The 15,430-nt window shown below is 46.8% G+C and overlaps 2 protein-coding genes across 5 annotated transcripts in view; one reads left to right on the top strand and one right to left on the bottom strand.

Annotated features, from left to right (window-relative positions):
- The window catches only part of SMIM11 (small integral membrane protein 11), a 64,886-nt gene that overhangs the window by 33,504 nt on the left and 15,952 nt on the right, over positions 1 to 15,430 (bottom strand). For 2 of the 4 annotated variants that reach the window (XR_012039663.1, XR_012039664.1), the window contains 2 exons: positions 12,294 to 14,108; positions 10,223 to 12,045 (listed from right to left, as the gene is read on the bottom strand). The exons of the other annotated variants lie outside the window; for them this stretch is intronic. The gene's annotated coding sequence lies outside the window, so the exon portion shown is untranslated. Of the gene's footprint in view, positions 1 to 10,222; positions 12,046 to 12,293; positions 14,109 to 15,430 lie in introns of those variants that run through there. 4 annotated transcript variants of the gene reach the window in all.
- Positions 13,250 to 14,007, top strand: C1H21orf140 (chromosome 1 C21orf140 homolog). Its single transcript, XM_072846091.1, is given in 4 exon segments — positions 13,250 to 13,297; positions 13,299 to 13,536; positions 13,539 to 13,976; positions 13,979 to 14,007. Coding segments are annotated over 4 exon segments (753 nt in total).

Raw genomic sequence — 15,430 nt, 5'->3', positions numbered from 1 at the left:
GTATCCATCTGACCGCAATTTAATAGAAATAGCTGCTGCTGCTTCCCCAAGGCAGACATACCCTGCTGTCGCAGGGCCCTGCTTCCCTCGCCTTTAGCAGTCCTCCTCTCTCCTGCTTTCTGCAGCAGGAAAACCAGCCGGCTTCAGCATGAGCTCTCTCCTCCCTCCTTCCTGCCTTCAGTTGTTCTGGCTGCACAAAGCAACCCCACACCAGCAGTCATCTGTAGCTCCCATGGCAAAGCCTGAGTTAAATTAGAGATGTTGCAAGTCACGGCTGGTGTTTTGTATTGATCCTGAAAAGGGACTTGGCTGTGAAGGGGTGTAACTCGTGCTGTTTTGCCATGGAGGGGGTGTATGAACAGAATAAAACACCCATGCCCAGCTGGCAGAACAGGATATAAGGGGTTGGGGCAGGACAATGCAAGATGAAAGATAGCAAGGTTGCTTCATCCAGCATCCTCTTTCCTATTCCTGGCTACTTTCTTTCCCCATCCTTTCACCAGAAGGGTAAAGCAGGACGAGCAAGGATGTAGGTGTGCACTGAACAAGGAGGTACAACTGCGTAGCCTCTTTCCTCTGGCGTGACGAGGTGGCATCAGCCAAATGCATCTGGGGGGCATTAGGACACTGCGATTTTCTTTCCCACTTCTGAGAGTCGCTGACTTAAAAAATGACAGATATATGATGAATAACCAAAAATCACCCTAGGCCCACAATCTCCTCTTACACGCTCTGTCCAGCAGTGGGCACCCACCTGCCCAGAGCAGCCTTTATGCTTTAATTTGCCCTGTATTGAGGCAACTGAGTCCTCATCCATGTTATTCTCATCCCCTGCACCATAAGGGAACATATATGGCCACCCGCCTGGAGCCCCCATGTAGTACGAGCCTCCCAGGACCTTAGTATCCTATTACCACATTGCTTTACGGACACTCCCTCATGCCTAATGTGCCTGTGATTACTTGCTAGAGGCGAGAAGCAGAGGCCACTCCTCTCCTATGCTCCTTAAATAGTTAAATGCACTGGTCAGCTTGGAGCAAGCCTGACAGCTGAAAGAGGTGCTGTTCCCAGGACAGAGCCAGGTCTGCATGTAGGTAAGCTGTTTGAATACGTACAACGTTTCATAGCTGTTGTTATGGTGCCTGGAGTGTCTGCAACTTCCTCTACATAGTGATAAGTAGGCACTGGTTTAAATTTTCATTTCAATTTTTCCATTACTTTGGATACGTTTACTGGATCTTTTTTCTCCTAAAGTGCTGTTCTCTGAAAATGAGCTCTGTTTAACACTCAAGCTACTAGTCTTTTTTTTTTTTTAATTCGCTAGATATGGCATTATACATGTAGCTCTGTGGGTGTTTTTATATTTTAGCGTGTGTTTGTGTGTGTAGGGAGAGGAGAAGTATATGCACATATATCTGTCTGTGTGCATTTGTGTGCATGGACTTATGCCTACTTATGAGGCAGATGATAGTGATAGATCTTTCTAGTTGGTGTGTGGGACACACCTTTGCACATACACAGAAAATGGTCAAAATGAAAAAACAATCCTTAAGTTGTAGAAAAGCAGTGGAGAGGGGAGTGGGTAGAAAGGGGATGAGTCCCACCATGGAAAAAAAGGCTGATTTCTAACCTGTGTATCTAATAAGATGATGGGGGCAAAGTAGCAATACAGATGTTTGAAGCCTGGAGGAGTGCTGCTGTGGCGTCCCAGTATCTTTCCAGCATTGTCTGCGTGTGGGTGGGGGGGTGAGTGTGCACGTATACACAGACAAATGACACACAGCCTTATTTGTACAAAACCACCTGAAGCCTGTTTTCTCTCTCCTAGAGGCCTGGTGTGGCACGATAGCAGCTACTAATTCTTCCCCTAGTTGCTACTAAAGGCAGATCCTACCCTAGACTTCTTCTTTCTCATTTTGGGGTGAATACTCAGGTTCTGCCTTTCAGTGGCATCGGACTTGGGCTTGGCCCCCACAGCCTGCCGGTTAAAAATCCCCAGTGTGCTGTGTGCCTGGCCTAAGAAGAATTAGGCAGCTGTGAAAGCTAACGGGCGACACTCTGCCCTTTCGGCTTGTTATGTCATTTGCCTCAAGCCTCTCATTATTGTTTTCTGGGGATTGGTACCTGTCGTGTTGTTTTTCTGTGGTATTTTGTATGGGAGGGAAAACTGTTAGAAATGCCTAAATGCATATTCCCCCCAAAATGTTTTCTCTACAGACTGGATTTTACTGTAGTGAAGTGGCACACGGCTCGGCAATACCCACACTTGCAGATATTTTAAGTGCCAGTCCAACATTTAACTAGTTTCACTGTTCTAGAGCAGAAAGCACTGTATTCCTTAGAAAGCAGTGTCTGAGGAACTGTGCATCAAAACACTGTGATTTTGTATTAAATTCTAAAAATCCAGCGATTTGTACACGTCGCTAAAGGACCAGCGCCAGTCCAGTGGTGGCAGGAGTCGGGGAGCCCACGCCAAGAGACTCCAAAGGGCAACGTGGAGCTGCAGTTCCCAGCCGCACATCATCTTCCCAAACACGAGAGGGACGGTCCATCTAGCTGCTGTCCTGTCTCCAGGGGTCTGGAGAAGAGTTTGAGGTGACCCATAAAGCAATACAACGAGTGCAGAAGAAGCCCCTCAACAAAATGTAGGCGGTGGTAGGCAGTGGGAGTAATAAGCATGGATAAGAGTATTCAAAGCTTAGCCTCACTTTTATATGATAGCAAATGAGTATAGTTGTGGCAACTGGGTACAGGATAGTCTGGGGGTGGGCAGAGGGTGGGTTGTTTGGGGTATTTTTTTGCAGTGGGATTGCAGAAAGTTAGGAAGTCCATCTATCAAGAAGAGTAAGGACCACTGGCATATCTCTGAACTTTGGTCCTCCACAATGTATTGTAGCTCATAATGGCATCAGCCACAAAACCCAGGGCAGCCAATACAGCAGAATAGGCTGGAGGGGCAGAGAAGGGAAATGTGGGTTTGGGGAGCGACAGAGAAAATCTTGTTATCAGAAAGCCAATTTACTTTCAGTAAATCTTTTTCAGAATAAAACTTTCACCTAGTGCTCAGCCGAGGTATAGATCACTTTTTTCACACTGTGCCCTCTGAAAGGGGAACACTAAGACAGATTTCACTTCTGCAGAGTATTGTGATCACTGATTTCTATTGCAGCCAAGTAGATGTTGCCAGATGAGGCTGGGGCGGAGAGGAGTTTTGTAATCTACAGGCAGTTTACTTGTATCTGGCTTGGAATCTGGAAGGAATCTTGCCTTTCTATTTTTCTGTATAGACCAAATAATCCTGGTTAGCTAAAAGCTATACTCTATCTGAACCATGCAGTCCCACACACCCACTGTTGCTGCAACATTCCCCTGGTAGATCTCCAGTTCCCGTGGTGCGGTTGTAAATCTCCACACACCTCTGCAAATGGGTCCCGCAGAAGCTCTGCACTCGACTCACCCAGCCACCCGTCGTGGTTATTTGGCTATTAATAGATTCCAGGCAGACCAGTCACAACACAGCCAGCAGGGTAAACACATTCATTAAAAGGTAATAGTTGCAAGAAGGAGGAAACCTAACCAGGAATAGCTAACCTTAATCATCCAGGATGTTCAGGCGTTTCAGACACCCCATCAGCACTTCAGTGGTCCGGTGATGGGCTCATCCTAGCTGGACCAGAGAGGAAATGCCTGACTTCCCTGAGTCAGGAGTAGTGAGCATCCCAGTGTGAGTCACAAGGAGGGAAGATAAAACATCTCCTGCCACCAGTGCCTGCAAGCAGGATGGATAAGAAAGGGAAGGAGGCTGCCAGCTGGGGATGCTGGCTGCCCTGACCTCAGCTTCAGGCCGCTCTATTTCCAAGGGTAACCCTCATTTTAATACTGCCAAATGTCTCTGGGGTGACTGGCAGGCAGAGCTGCTCTGAGGGAGCTTTCTCGAGTCTCCATCAGATATTTTTTGCAGCTTTTTATTCTGTTATTCATATCTAGCTCCTTAAGTGGTTTCTTGTATGAGATTTAAGGAAGCGGTCAAATCCTCAGGTGTTGTAAACCACCAGAGCTCTTGCTGCAATACGTGGGGTTGCAGCCTCAGTTTGTACAGACCCTTTGTAACAGCAGAGCTACACAGGTTAATCAGCACTGGCTGAAAGGCAAAGAAAACTGCAACAAGGAATGCGAAAGACTTTAAATCAGCAGAAGTTGCACATTTGGGATGAAACTCTTGGCTTCTATTTACAGCTGGGCAAGACTTCACGGGCAGATTTGCACAAAGCTTTTCTAAGATTATCACATACTTCCCAAAGAAGGGGATTGCAGAGAACCAAAAATTACACATAGATTTGTATCAAAATTGGAAAACTATTGCTGCCAAAAAAAAAGCTTATTTTTTGGATGTTGGATCAGGAGATGGAGTCAAAACTTTTTGAGATTTTTCAGAATGGAAGGATTTTGTGGTTTGCTTAGACGCAATGATTTAAGTTTCTCTTGTGCTAAAAATGACTTTGAAGAAAGCTCATAAAGAAAAAGAAGACAACCTCAAGAACCCTAATTTGGCAGAAAATAATTTATCTCTCAAGTTTCCTTCTCAGCAAGATAACAAACTTACATCAGTTTGGATTCATTTAGTTCCTTCCCACAGCTCTTTTTCAATTCAGCAGGTTTTACTGTGGATGATTTAGCACGAAGGGCCCTTCAACTCTGGAGCCAGGGCTATAATACCAGTATTGTTCTCCTCTCCCCTTAGCGGTGTTATTGTTTGAATTATGCTGGTACCTAAGGACGAGTCATCCTGTTTCCATTGAGATAGTCGCTGGAATTGGCAGCGTTATTCCCATGTCCTGATTTTGACGCTATGTTACCAGCAAAACAAAGTCAGCCTAAGGGAGTAGTATGTGCCCGTGCATGTACACGCACGTCTTTCATGCAGAGAGCAGCAGCTTTTGATTCTCTGCATTCTTGCGCTAACTTGCCACTGACTTTCACCATGGCTCTCTGCATGCAAGACGTGCAGCTAGAGGACAGCTGAGTGCAGTTAGCTACACAGCAGAGGAGAGGAAACGGTGGGAAGGACCTGAGCTAGAAGACACGAAAGGACAGGTGTGCATTAACCGGCTAAGTTGGTTCTTTTGTTTTGCTTTGTTTTGCTTAGGTTTTGCAGCCAGAGTGGAAGCATAAGATGGCTTTCAGCAACCACACAAATGGCAGTTCGGTCACGCCGAATTTACTCCACATGTTTGTGGAACAGAAGAAGACCCTTCGGTTCAATAATTTCAGCAACCCAGCCTTGGAGATGCAAGAGGAGATAATGGCCTCATTTTACATCCTCATCATCGTTGGGTTTTTCGGCTTTCTTCTCTTTGTCATGATGCTCAGCAATATTGTTTCCAGCAAGCCTGAAAACTACATTGACTACCTCTATTCTGGGAAGCTTAACCCTCAGAGAAGCAAGGTGGAGCTTCCAGGAAAGGAGAGCAAAGACACGTTCATTATTATCAACAGCACTGCCTTACGGGAGCTGCAAAGGCAGGACGGCAAAAACAACCCTGGGTCTGAGGCGCCGAGCACAGACGCTGCTCTGAGGAATGTATGAAAATGGTTTCTGTTTATTAGCATTCTGTTGTGCCTGTGGAGCCTAAACAGGGATATTTTTCATTCATGAAAGCAAGAAATGAGGAGCTGTGCCAGGACAGATGCAGACCGGTCTTGTGCAAGCTTCCCACGTGCAGCTGTGAAGGTACCCGAGTGCAACCTGTGTTATTTCAGCCCCAGGGCTTTGGAGAAGAGGCTGGAAATCAAGTTGTTACTGGCCTAGCTCTTTCATGGCTGTTTCTATCATGTGTTTTTATAGCTTGCCTCTCAGGAGAATGGAAGGCCTTCCTTTGCATGCTGTTGCTTCAAGCAGGGCCAGTACGTTTCCAGCTGGGGCACTGTTGGTGTGCCTGTTTGCTGTTATTATTTATTTCTTTATTTATTTGGGGGGTCAGAGCTGCCAGTGAGCCCGTTGGGTGTGCACTCTGCAAGCAGAAAGAGCCACCACAGCCTCTACGTCCACCCTCACCGCCACACCGGGCACCTGGAGGTGGAGGCAAGCTGACCCACGTCCAGCCCTTCTGGAAGGAAGGTTATTTCAAGGGTCTGGAGGCACATGTGAGACTTGAACTTGTTTTATCACTTGGCAGGCTTGGTCTGCAACAGGTTTTTGACAGTGGTCGTGCATTTCTCAGCAGCTCTCTTCCTGCATGTCAGCCCTTTACCAAAGCCCAGGACAATGAGGAGGACCAAGACATCCTGACGTCTCTCCAGGGTCCCTCCCAGGGCCCATCCGGGCAGCATCGGGGCTGACAAGCCACAGCTGTAGCCTTCAAGGTTGTGCCACGGTTATGTCAATAATCCTCGACAAATTCTTTCAGTGTTTAGTGCTAACCTCCTCATCATGAAATCCCACCGAACCCTCAGCCCCTGCTGCTTCCTCGGGTGGTAGCCAGTAAGCAGAGGGTGCCATGGTAGTTTTAGGGTGTCTTCTGCAGGCCACCAAGCCTCAGCAGACACAAGAAGGAGGGGTTTGCCCACCACACAGCTCAGGGGTGTTCAATCCATGTCCTGTAGAGCCCTGGCATACAGGGGTCCAGAACAGGCAGGTATGGCAAGGCAAGCCTTGCAGTGGGCTTCAGTTTGCTATACTTGGTCCACGCATTCATTGGAAAAAGCTCTGGAGTCTGCAAATCAAAATGACTGGAAACTGGTGATGCAGATATTCCGAGAACTTTAAGGCATTTTGTTATAGAAACAAAAATCCTATGAAATCCTATAAAATTGTATGCCTGTGGGGTGGGTGTTGCTGGTTCCACTCAGCCTCCTTTATGTTGCTGTGTGTGTTTGCTTTTTGTTATCGATAGGAAAAACGTTCTCAACCATTTTGTACCCTAGGAAACAATCCTTCCTAACTTTTCTTAAGCAGTTTTTTACTCCATCTGTAGCTTTATGTTTTGCTACTGTGATTTCATTATCTTTTTTTTTTCTTTCTTTCTAATATATCCTTTGCTGCCATGATATAGTGTTATTATTATGGGGTTTTGCCACTGTTTGGTCCAAGCCAACTGCCTGGAAATGATTTATTTCATGTCCATAAAGGGCTATATCCTTAAAGGGAATTTCCACAGCCTGATCTCGTAAGACACGTTCCAAGGCTGATACTTCCAGCTGATAGCCAAGATGAAATCCACACCACTCTCTTGGCTTTCCACACTTCTTCCTTGGATTCCAGAGATTCAGCTTTCCAACACAGACATCTCCTTTTTTGGACAGGTGCATATTCCCCAGACACTGTCTCCAGCAGAGGCCAATTAGGCAGTTGAGTTAGATTTGGACCCCATTGCCTTTGGCTTCATTACTGTGTCTGGTTTAATAACTGCTCAGTTTGAGCCAGGATCCACTATCTATGCTCACTGCTCCTGGCTGCCCTCAGCAGCCACACTCCCATTGCTGCAGCTCAGCTATTCAGATCTGAAAAATTAGAGGTGTTTTGAAGGTAGAAAAAACATTTTCAGTTCCAGGTTTGTTCCTTCTACCCAGTGTGGGTGTCTTCCAGAAGGTGGCGAGTATCTCCATCCACTTTGGAGAAGGATGAATTTCTGCCCAGTGCCAGCATTGGGAGGAGACTTTAGCCTGGCTTCTAGCAGTAGTGACAATTCATCCTGCTTTGCAGACCCAGTTTATCAATTTTTCCAGTCATGCAACAGTGTCAGGAAGCAGAGCCAAATCTCTCTTTCCATCATGAGTGTTAGATACAGGTTTCAGACATCTATCACCCACGCCAGGTTCTGTGCAGTGAAATTTCACCTCCTGCAGCAGTTGCTGCTGCTTTTCCGGACAGGCTGATGCAAGGGAAGCGCCAGGCTGGAGGGTGAACTCCACAGCCGTGGGAAGTGCTCCTTGCCTCGCTGCAAACCGAGCTTCTGAAAACTAATTCACTGCCGATGTATGACAGAAGTCCACTGATACCCACCTGGGGACGAGCCCGTTCCTGCTCACACCCTTATGGGTAATCAACTCTTGCGGGCAGTCTGGGGGGGGAGTGAGGTGAGCCCTTCCTCCCCCTGTGCTCACCGTGCAGTGGGGGCTCTACGCCGTGTATTGAGAGCTAAAATCAGACCTCGACCACTCAGGTAACAGACCTAATGGCTCTGTCTCCTTCCCAGGCCCAGGCACACTCATCAGCTCTATGCCAATCCCTTGGCCTTGAAACTTTCCCTGCTCTTTTTTCTTCCCCGCCTCAGGGAGATGCATATGTGTGTACATACAGTTTCAACCACATCTGATAATGAGCTTCAGCTCCTAAAGACACCTCGTTCCTACAGAGTCCAGGCAATGGATGCCCAAGTATTTCTACCTGAAATAGTGGCCGTACTTGGGCAGAAGCGATGACTGTGATGACACCAAGGGGAAGGCTGCTAAGCTCAACCTTGGCAGAGAATCCCTAATGCTCAAACCCAAATTTCATCAGTTTTCACAAGGTGCCTCGCCGGTTTTTGTGGGAAACCACCAGCAGTTGTATTAGGTCTGTTCTGAGAAGTTTAGGGCTCTTTAGATATTGGCTTAATTTATTTTCCGAAGTTTCCACCTTTTTCTGTGTTTCCACCCTGAGGCTATCTTTGATTTTGGCAAGTGCTTCTCTTTATTGGTTCCATCACGGATCAAGAGCTAAAATTACGCACTTTTGGAAAGTCTTGTTTGACACCAGAAATAGTACTTTGGCATGGAACTTTAGCTAGTGTTCAGGACTTCATCAGACAGCTAGAAGGGAAAATAGATTATTTAAATTGGGTATAGTATTTGTTAGAAAAAGAATACTAATTTTTCTCACTCCATGTAAGACTGGAAGAGAACCAAATTCCCTTTAGAATAATGTTCTCAAGTGTTGGTTTTGGAAAAAAAAATTCAAACTTACAAAACATTTTATTTAGATAAAAATAAAATGTTAAATTTCAAAATTAGCAACTTAATATTAGCTGCTACATGTAATATAATACAGCAGTAAAAACATCCACTGTTTGCCTAACATCTTGCCTACTGTTTATGTGTATTTCATTATGTTCCATATTTCATTATGTTTTTATTTGGGATTTTAAAATAAAGGGTTTGTGATTATTTTTAGCTTGCATATGGAATGTGGTGATTGGTAACCTAATAACATAATTACTACTGAAATGGGTAATTCATATGTAACTGATAATTGGTATCCTAATTGCTTCATTGATAGGGACTTTGTTCATGGGTAATTGGTAAATTTGTTATTTGGCTAAGTGGTACAATGGAATTTGGTGAAGCACCAAAAAAGTGCATTGGGGAGGGCGAGGGGTGTCCCTGCTTAGCCCCCACTTGTGTACCCAGGCAGTGATGGAGGAGCTGGCAGCAGGCAGGGGCCAGGCCTCCCACCTCCTTCCCAAGGAGATCAGGAGGCCGCTGAGCCTGGGCATCCCTGCAAAATGCTCCACGTGCCACTGAGCCCATCCCTCCACACCCAGGGACACCTGGGGGCAGGCACCACCCCCGGCCCGTGCCCTGTGCGTGGGTGCTGGGTGCAATGGCTGCGTGTGCTGGGGACGGTGGAGGAAGACGGGTAGTCCCAGCGCTGAAGCCCAAATCACAACCTTCAGGGCACTGCCTTACTGCCAGAGGCAGGTCTTGCTGGTAGGGCAGCGGGGCGAGAGCAGGAGACCCCGGTGCAATGGCTGAAGGATAAGAGAGCGATCGAAAGTGCCTTTTCCCTAATCCCAAATGCGCTTGTAAGGCAGGGGCAATGCCCAGAGATTTTGCACCATGTGGCCTCTCTAGGGAATGTCATAAAGTCTAAAATGACAAAAGGAGGAAAGGTCCCTGCCCTGAAGTGCTCACTGGCTACGTAGACGTGGGGTGGGAGGGAAAAGAGGCAAAACATAACACAGCAGGCTAAAGGTAGCATGGGAAATAAAATATATTTTTTTGTGTCTCAGCTCGGTGCCTTACGTCTACTGTCCAAGTTTTTAAAATTATATTGAGACGCTAGGACCATGAATAACTGTTTTTAAAGCAGGTTAACCAGTGGGTTTATGTCATATATATATATATATATATATATATATATATGAATAGGGCAGAGGATAATCCACTTCTCAAATAGTTACTCTGAAAAGGACATGACAGCGGTCCATCCTTCCCATCTCACTACATATCATTCAGCTGCATTATCACTGGTATTTTCAGAACCAGTTAGGCTCAGACCACTCATGGGGGTTGAAGGGGCCAGGGCCAGCTGGAGACGCAGGCACGGTGATGCCCCCTGACAGGCTAAAAGCGTCACGGTGTCCTTCTGGGACAGCAGCACAATACGGTGACACAGACCTTGCCCATGCCTAAGGCCTCGCAAGCAGAAAGGCTGGTTTGCACCTCCTTCATCCACCTTGCTAAGTCCTTTCATCGCCACATGAAAGCACAGACAAGCGCTCAGCCTACAGCAGCAGGCTGTCCTTGTCACTCAGCATTTCACTTGATGCTGCACAAACACAAAAGCCTAGAGAGACTGAGCAACAGTTCCAGGACTGTTCACTATAGGGGGTGCAAACTGTGGAACATCAAGCCTAATTTTCCTGGGCAGCCCCAGTTGTACCTACATGTGTGGTCCAGTTCAGATGAGGACCGTGCTTTTGAAGCGCATCTCCTGATGGCTGCCGCTGTGCTTTGCTTTGCCTCATGGAGCACAAATGGGCTGGGCACCACAGCTCTCAGCCCGTGGGCAGCCTGTGGGGGCCAGCAGCACAGGGATGCTGCTTGCCACCAGTCACCATGGCAGGGGCAGGTCTGAGAGGGACGAGGCAGACAGTGTTAGAGCTGTCCTTAGCCTGGCACAGCCGGCAGGCTTTAGGGACAAGCCTGGGGAGGGAGGAGAGGACGGGGAAGGAGAGGGGAAGCCCTTATCTCACTCTTGTATGCGAGGACCCTGCCTGGATGCTACCACAGTTGCTCCCCTGCCCTGTTTCCTACTGGTGTCCATTCACAATCAGAAGGTAGCTAGAAAGCAAGAGTAACAAAAGCGACGTGCCCTTTTTGTGTCTATCTCAAGGATGGCATGCTCCAACTCATGCACAATTAAGTAAATCCTCTCTGGAGAAGAGACAAGGAAACAACACCTTCAATTTAGGTAACAGGGAATATGATCTGTGGTTCCAGTGGGTGTCACAGGTGGGATGCTAATCACAGGCACCAAGGAATATTAGGGAATAAGATTTCTTTATAGATAGTTCTTTCAACACTTTACATCCAGTTGCTGAAAAGTGAGGTCCCTAAATCAATATTTTTGGGGACCTCAGGCCCTAATCAGGCCTCTAAACATGTGCACTTTTCAAAACTAATAAGCACCCAGTAACTCCAGTAGGACTACTCATGTCAGCTTATGCTCCTGGTATGCATTTATTAAGGACAAAAGCTAACACTAAAAGAGAAAGGTATAACACAGTGTGAAATGCTAATAAAGATGTTGTATTCCCATACGAATGTACTGCGTATTCAAGGGGTTTTCTTCATATGTGTACAGTCTGAATCTGCTACCATTTTTCATCTGGCTAACAGTTAAACCATAAAGGCTTCTTTCTGGGGGTATACCCTTCTTCTTATATCCAGTTTCCAGGCTTCTGCTCTCTGTGTGATGCTGGTAACATGATGTGCCCCATCACTCAGCTGCCTCAGCAAGGAGAGCATCCAGACAGCTGAGTTAGAATCCACTGGCCATGTTCCTCTTCAGACATCTTTTGACTTCAGTTTCCCTCTGTGTTATGGGGAAGGAAAACTGTTCCAGAGGGGATGACACGGACCATGGGGTATCTCAATTTCAAACGTGGGCAAGGAAATGCATGCTATCATTAGAGACTGACACGTTTGTCCTGTTCAGCCCCATCTGGCAGGCTGATGATGCTGCCAGCATTAACTCCAAGCCATGTAGGTACAGCTGAGTGTGAGCAATTTAACAGTCTTGTACTGACAAGTTGGTCCTGCGGTAAAATTCTGCATGTGCATCTGTAGGGGGGGAGGAGGGACAGGTAAGAAACCAGATGGGTCAAAACAGTCTTCACTTTCTGCTGCTCCACAACCTTCCCCAGCCGAACACTTGCTGCTCTCAGTGTACCTGCGCACACATGCACACACCGCACGTGCACACACGCACGCACACACACGCACGCACACATCTTCTGACTGTGCCCATGTCCCCAGGCCAGCTGCAGCCCTCGCTTTGCCACATGCTTCTGTGTCCCCGTTTGACTCACCATGGCACCAGGGTGGTGCCTCTCCAGCCTTCTGCTCTGACCTTCATTTCAGCCTGTGTGTTCGCATAACACCACACGAGCCATTTTCTTTTTCCCTCATAATCCCTTCCATTTCTCTGAAGGTGTTGCTCAGCCTTGGAGGGGGTGATGGTGTTGGTGTTGGGCTCAACGCAGGCTCCTCAGGGATTTGTCAGTAGGGCCAGCACAAAATGGAGAAGCGGGTGCACAAAGTAGGAAGCTAGCGGAACTCTAGAAACCAAATTACTCCTAAAAATACCTCACCCTGAAGTGACTTTTGACGCATCACTTATTCCTTCCCCCCTCCAAGGCCTGGAGCTGGGCAGGCTGAGCATGGTGGACTTTGCACAGGCTGCTGTGCTGTTGGGCACCAGGCAGTACCTTGCACGCTGCAGGGACTGGTCCTGCCCATGAGAGAGGCTCGTGTGGGGGCCCAGAGGTCCTCCTTCCCCCCATAACCAGACACCTAGGGTTCAGCCCCCTCTTCCACCCCGGAGATTTCAAGGCCACATCTTCCATGAGGCCACATGCTTGCCAGGGGGGGAGGGAATGGTTTCTACCGCTGGTCTCAAAGCTGAGGCATTGGCTCACTCTCCATGCTGACTCTGGGCAGCTCCTTCCTCCACATCCCCATCCCTCTGGACCCCTTTCAGCAGTGCCTGGCTGGCCCACACATGTACACAGGGCCCAAGCATCCACTCAGTGCTGCGAGAGAAGGAACCATGATGTTCAAGACGAGCAACGTTCTGATGCCAGAAGCTGCGAGCTGCACAGTTGCAGCCTACCCAGCCTGATGGGACCGTTGTTTTCCAAAATGCCTTTTGATGAGCCACCTGGAAGCCCCTGATGGTGCTGCTGCTGGTTGGGTGTGACACCACAGGGTAATGCCGGGTCAACGGGCGCTTTGCGAGCTCCTCCAAGAGTCTTGAGATGCCAGCATGCAGCGCTTCGCAAATCCGCTCCTCAGGCACATAATTCACAGGGGCTGGCTTTGATGCTGCTTCCAAGAGGCAGTGCCTGCAGTATTTAAGAGCTCTGAGGACAACGCAGCTTAACAGTTTCAACACCCTTTTTTTAGGGGAAACAGATATTCCAGAAAGTCTTACAACAGGAGAAAAAATAGCCAAGGAGGTCAGCCTGTGCTGGCCAGTATGGACACTTGTTCACGCTGGCAGCAGCCAAGGGTGGGTGCCCTGGAGATACAAGCTGCTATTAAGAGGTGATCTGCTCATCAGCAGAACGGTATCTTGAAGGAATTGTGTGATTCTCTGACCACCTCCTATGGGAATTGTGCAATTGTGATGAGGGATAAAACATAGCCAATGTGTGTGGGGGCAAAAGATGGCAAGGAGCTGGAGACGGGAATTCTGCAGCCAGTCCCACCGGAGGTCTACATGTCCCACACTGAGTGTTGCCCTGAAGTTGCTAGAGCAAATGGCCACGAGCTTCTTGTTGTGCCTTCATCTTACAACTATCTCTATCCTATGGATGTCACCTGGTCTTCTTTGAAATGGTTTGTTATAAACAACAGGAAGGACTTTGCCCTGAGGTCTATTGAGAGGACCCATTGCTATAGGTGTATTCTCTTCAGTGACTTGATTGTTAAGGGAATAGAGAAGATGACCCCAAACAAATGGAAGGTACCGATTAGCAGAGTGAAGAGGTGGAGGACTACTACCTTGACACACTTTCTTAAATGGTTCCTCCTGCAGTCAAGCCTCAAATGTGTTTCGATTGGTGTTGAATGAGTTACCCTGCTCCAGCTCTGCTGACCCCTTTCCTTCAAAAGGTGTAAACCTAAAGAAACACATGTCAATAGCACTAATAAAAGAGATAGATAGTTTTAAATCCTAATGTTTCATTTTAGGTGTATTACAGCACTAGGTTGATATGTGCTATGCTTGCACCATGAAGGGACAGTTAATTTGCCTTATCTCAAAAATGGGCCAAAGCATGCCTAAGATCCAGTTTAGCTGGCCTTCTGCATAAATTCTTCTGTTATGGGAGTCATGAGACCATGCCACAGATGTAAATGCCCTCAATTTCAAGAAAGACTGGGCTGCAAAATGAATTCTGCAGGTTAGGCCTGTCTTTGACCCAAATGGCAGATCTGCTCCTGAGCACGGAATATGCTGGGCCGTGACTGATGCCAGAGTCCACAGCTTAAAGAAGTCTGAAGAATTTAATGCGACTTTCCCCTAATATACACATTAACATCTCATATCAGCTCAGTAGCTCATTACACTGAGTACCTTGCTTCCAACAGTGGTCTGCAATAAACATTTCAGTGACAGGTAAAAGAAATCTTTCTAAAAGGGAAGTTTCTGAAGCCTAACCATTAGTAGTTGGTTCAGGCTTTAAAGCATGAAGAGTTCAGTCTCTCAGGATAAAATATGGCACTCAGCACTGGAGATTTTCTTTATCCGTGACACCGATTACTGAGATGTAATGATTTCTCATGGAATTGAGTTCAAAAGATTATTTATGAGTGATACAAAGTAGTATTTCTTAACAGCAGTTTTTTCAAATTCATTGAACACTTTCTTGGTTTTTTTGAAAGTGGCTTCCAATTTACATTCTCTGTGTTGCTCATTACTGGGTATGTGTTTATTGTGTACTTCTAAGAGAACTAAGACCATAAAAACATAAAAGAAGTAAGTTATGAGATGATTCACAGGTTCACTAAAACATTTCAATACACTGAGGCGATTCTGTGCCTCAGAATTTTCTGTGCCTTTTTCTCCTGTGTGTGGAAACCATCTAAATGAGCATTGTAATTTGGTGTGGCAGAGAGATATCTAAAAAAGGGAGTCTCATCTACCTTCAGAAGAATCCACACATGTAATTCTCTAGAGCCGAGATGTCAATATACAAAGAAAAATAACCATTTTTTCTCAGCTTCATATTCATCAGCAAAAACATCTGCTCAATTTTTACAAATATGGATGTAGCAGAGAATGGAAAATTAGGAGGAATGCAAGGAGGAATGCAATCCAAATACAAGGAGGAAAGAGTGGGGGAAAAAGGGGAGAAAATTAGGAGTGGCAGGAATGTTTCTATTGTCCTGGTATCATGGCCCTGAACATAATTTCGCATTGGCTTGAAGCAGCAATTGCTCC

This window comes from Ciconia boyciana, chromosome 1 (genome assembly GCF_034638445.1).
Source record: "Ciconia boyciana chromosome 1, ASM3463844v1, whole genome shotgun sequence".
In the NCBI taxonomy this organism is placed as follows: Eukaryota; Metazoa; Chordata; class Aves; order Ciconiiformes; family Ciconiidae; genus Ciconia; species Ciconia boyciana.
Note: the sequence above shows the minus strand (reverse complement) of the source record. Positions and strands in the feature narration are given on the sequence as shown.